The 3,277-nt window shown below is 38.1% G+C and overlaps 1 protein-coding gene across 1 annotated transcript; it reads left to right on the top strand.

Annotated features, from left to right (window-relative positions):
• The first annotated feature begins 1,993 nt into the window (after positions 1-1,993).
• Positions 1,994-2,797, top strand: LOC139900115 (uncharacterized). Its single transcript, XM_071882916.1, has one exon. It carries the CDS (start codon positions 1,994-1,996, stop codon positions 2,795-2,797), a length of 804 nt encoding a protein of 267 aa, XP_071739017.1.
• Positions 2,798-3,277: the final 480 nt, after the last annotated feature.

Genomic DNA, 3,277 nt, shown 5'->3' with positions numbered 1-3,277 from the left:
TAAAGCATGTTATTCTCAGGTTTTGAAAGAAATCTTCCGCTGTGCATTAGCTCATATTAAGGACATTACTTGGAGTCGATCATCGCAATGGGACCAACTATTGAAGACTTTGTCCGGGAGGATAAGGACGGGTCTTCACACACTTGAAAGCATGTTTATTCTCAGGTATGAAAGAAACGTTCCGCTGTGCATTTGCTCATTTTAAAGACAGTATTTGGAGTCGATCATCGCAATGGAACCAGTTGTTGGTGACTTCGTCCAGATGGTTTAGGACGGGTCATTTCAGTGAGTTTTAGTCTCCTAATTACAAGAGATATAAAAGATTTGTACTTATCCTTGAAATTAGAGAGAAGTGTAATTCCTATTATTCTTATTAGTGAAACGTTTTTTTCCTTGCCCGTGGTTTTTACCCTTTTGGGGTTTTCCACGTTAAATCTCGGTGTCCTATTATTGTCATTATTTCGAGTATTACTAGCGGTTTGCTATAATTCGGTATCGCTTTTCACAACAAGTGTTATATTGAACCAACAAATATAAAAAGAACTAAATTCAACTGCATTAGTACAACTAAAACCAACAATCAACTTAGTTTTTACATAAACAACAAAAACTAGGCAACGTATAACTAAAATCAACTTCGCTCTTCTTAATTTTGTTTCAAAATCATCCTTCGCCTTCAAAAGTCCCTCAACAACTCGCCAAAGTCATCCACAAGGTCATTGGGGCTGAACAAACAACCTTCCTCAAAGGTCGTAACATCTTAGATAGCGTGCTAATTGCGAACGAAATTATAGATGAACTTAAACGCAAAAAATGTAAAGGTCTCATCTTCAAAGTCGATTTCGAAAAAGCTTTTGACTGTATCGAATGGGACTTCCTATTTAACACCGTGCATTACATGGGGTTTGGCCCTAAATGGATTAGTTTCATTCGTGCTTGTCTTTCCTCTTCATCTATCACCATTCTAATCAATGGCTCTCCTACTGACGAATTCTACCCTGAAAGAGGTATTCGTCAAGGCGACCCAATCTCGTCTTTTCTTTTCATTATCGTTGCTGAAGGCCTTAACATCCTCACTAAACGGGCCTTATCAAATGGCCATCTACGTGGAATCAATGTTGGTAATGACAACATCTCCGTCACCCACCTTCAGTATGCTGATGACACAATTTTTTTTGGGGAATGGAGTAAAAGAAATGCCAAACACATTTCGAAACTCCTCAAATGCTTCGAGAAAATCTCTGGACTCAAATTCAACTTCCAAAAAAGCAAACTCTACGGTATCGAAATTTCTCCCCAAGAGATTGAAGAAATGGCCAATTACATTAGCTGTTCTTCCGGCACCTTTCCCTTCACATACCTTGGTCTTCCCATCGGTGTGCCTTCATCTCACCCTTCCTCCTGGCAACCAATTGTGAAAAAGTTCGACAAAAGACTTTCCGACTAGGCGGCCAAAACAATTTCGTTCGGAGGTCGACTTACCCTCATTAAATCTATCCTAAGCAGCATACCACTTTATTATTTCTCCCTCTTCCATGCACCTTCCTCCATCCTTAACCTCCTTGAATCTAAAAGACGCAAATTTTTTTGGGGTGGGTCTTCAACAGAAAATAAAATTAATTGGATAAAATGGGATCAAATTCTACTACCTTATGATGAAGGAGGTTTAAATGTTGGTTCTCTTTTTAGTAAAAACATCTCACTACTATGTAAATGGTGGTGGCGCTTCAAAAATGAGAAACACGCATTATGGGTTAAAATTATTACTAGTATCTATGGGGGCGGGGGGTTGGAATCTAACATTTCTTGCAGGAACATTTCAGGTCGCACGGTTTGGAAAGAAATCATTAAAGCTGGAAAAATCGCGCATAGCACGGGCGCCTCATTCTCCTCCTCCATCACAAAATGCCTCGGGAATGGTGCCTCCATCAAATTTTGGAATGACATCTGGTTCGGTTCGAAACGATTTAACACACTTTTCCACAGATTATACATGCTTGAGACAAATAAAGATGCTTCGATCGCTGGAAGAATTACACATTCCAATGGATCTTCTTTTGGTAATTGGTGCTGGACAAGGCCTCCAACGGGTCGGGCCACAAACGAAATCACGGAATTAAATAACATTGTATCTTCCGTTACTTTATCCGACAAACAAGATTCCTGGAAATACAATTTAGACTCCACGGGAATGTTCACCACCAAATCTTTGACACTTCTGATTAACTCCCTAAGGTTTGGGAGTAACGCTTTAAGCTTGTCGATTCCCCGTAACAAACTCCTGCCTCAAAAAGTATATATCTTCATCTGGAGAGCCATTCAAAAAAAGATTCCGGTTAGATTTGAAATTGACGAAAGGGGCATTGATCTCCATTTCACTTTATGCCCTTTATGCGGATTGGATATAGAAACCACCGAACATATCCTTGGTTCTTGCCCCAAAACGGCACTCATATGGAAACTTGTCCTCAATTGGTGGGCCCAAGATGATTCTCTAATCTCCAATCTTAACGATGCCATCATCAACAATCAACCATTCGCTCATAACAATCTCGGCTCTTCAATTTGGCAAGCAACCAAATGGATTACATGCTATATAATTTGGAAACATAGGAACTTGAAAGTATTCTCCAAAAAAACGTGGTCCCCTGTCTCGATCATATCCGAAATACAAACACAAAGTTATAGTTGGATTTCCAAAAGAACGCATAAAAAGAAAACAATCGAGTGGCATCAATGGCTCATTAATCCCTCTTTCTTTGTTGCGGATACTCCCCACCGAGTTGGAATTGGCTAAGTTTCCCACTAATACACATGTGTAGTCCACGGATTCCATTTCTTCTATTGAGGGTTTGATTAATCGGGATAGTTTGTGTAACTTTGTTGGCGCTAGATCGTCACTGTTATCCTATCTATTCCGGCTTGTTCTTCAAGTTCTTATTCCCTCCTTAGTTTTTATGGTCTTCGTTGGTTACTCGTGATATAATAGCCTCCAATAATTGTACTTCCGTTTCAATATTGTATAGATATATATAGGGACATGTAACTCCATTTTTTATTAATAATAATTAATTTTGCTTTTCAAAAAAAAAAGAAAAAGAAAACGAGTATGTAATGTATTAATGTATACAATCAAGCACAAAAAACTTGACACATACAAAGAAAAATCTAAGTATACAATATAACTTTAATTGATTGATTGTGTACATTTAAACAAAAAGTCAAAAACACTCAAATTTCTAAATAACTTAAATACATAAAAGTTTGTTCCTTTAAC

Source organism: Rutidosis leptorrhynchoides, chromosome 3, assembly GCF_046630445.1.
Source record: "Rutidosis leptorrhynchoides isolate AG116_Rl617_1_P2 chromosome 3, CSIRO_AGI_Rlap_v1, whole genome shotgun sequence".
Classification (NCBI taxonomy): Eukaryota; Viridiplantae; Streptophyta; class Magnoliopsida; order Asterales; family Asteraceae; genus Rutidosis; species Rutidosis leptorrhynchoides.
This window is presented reverse-complemented; position numbering and strand designations above follow the sequence as displayed.

What these genes read in the sequence shown, in the direction of transcription:
- LOC139900115 (XM_071882916.1), top strand. Translation starts at nt 1,994, where the DNA reads ATGCTTGAGACAAATAAAGATGCTTCGATCGCTGGAAGAATTACACAT.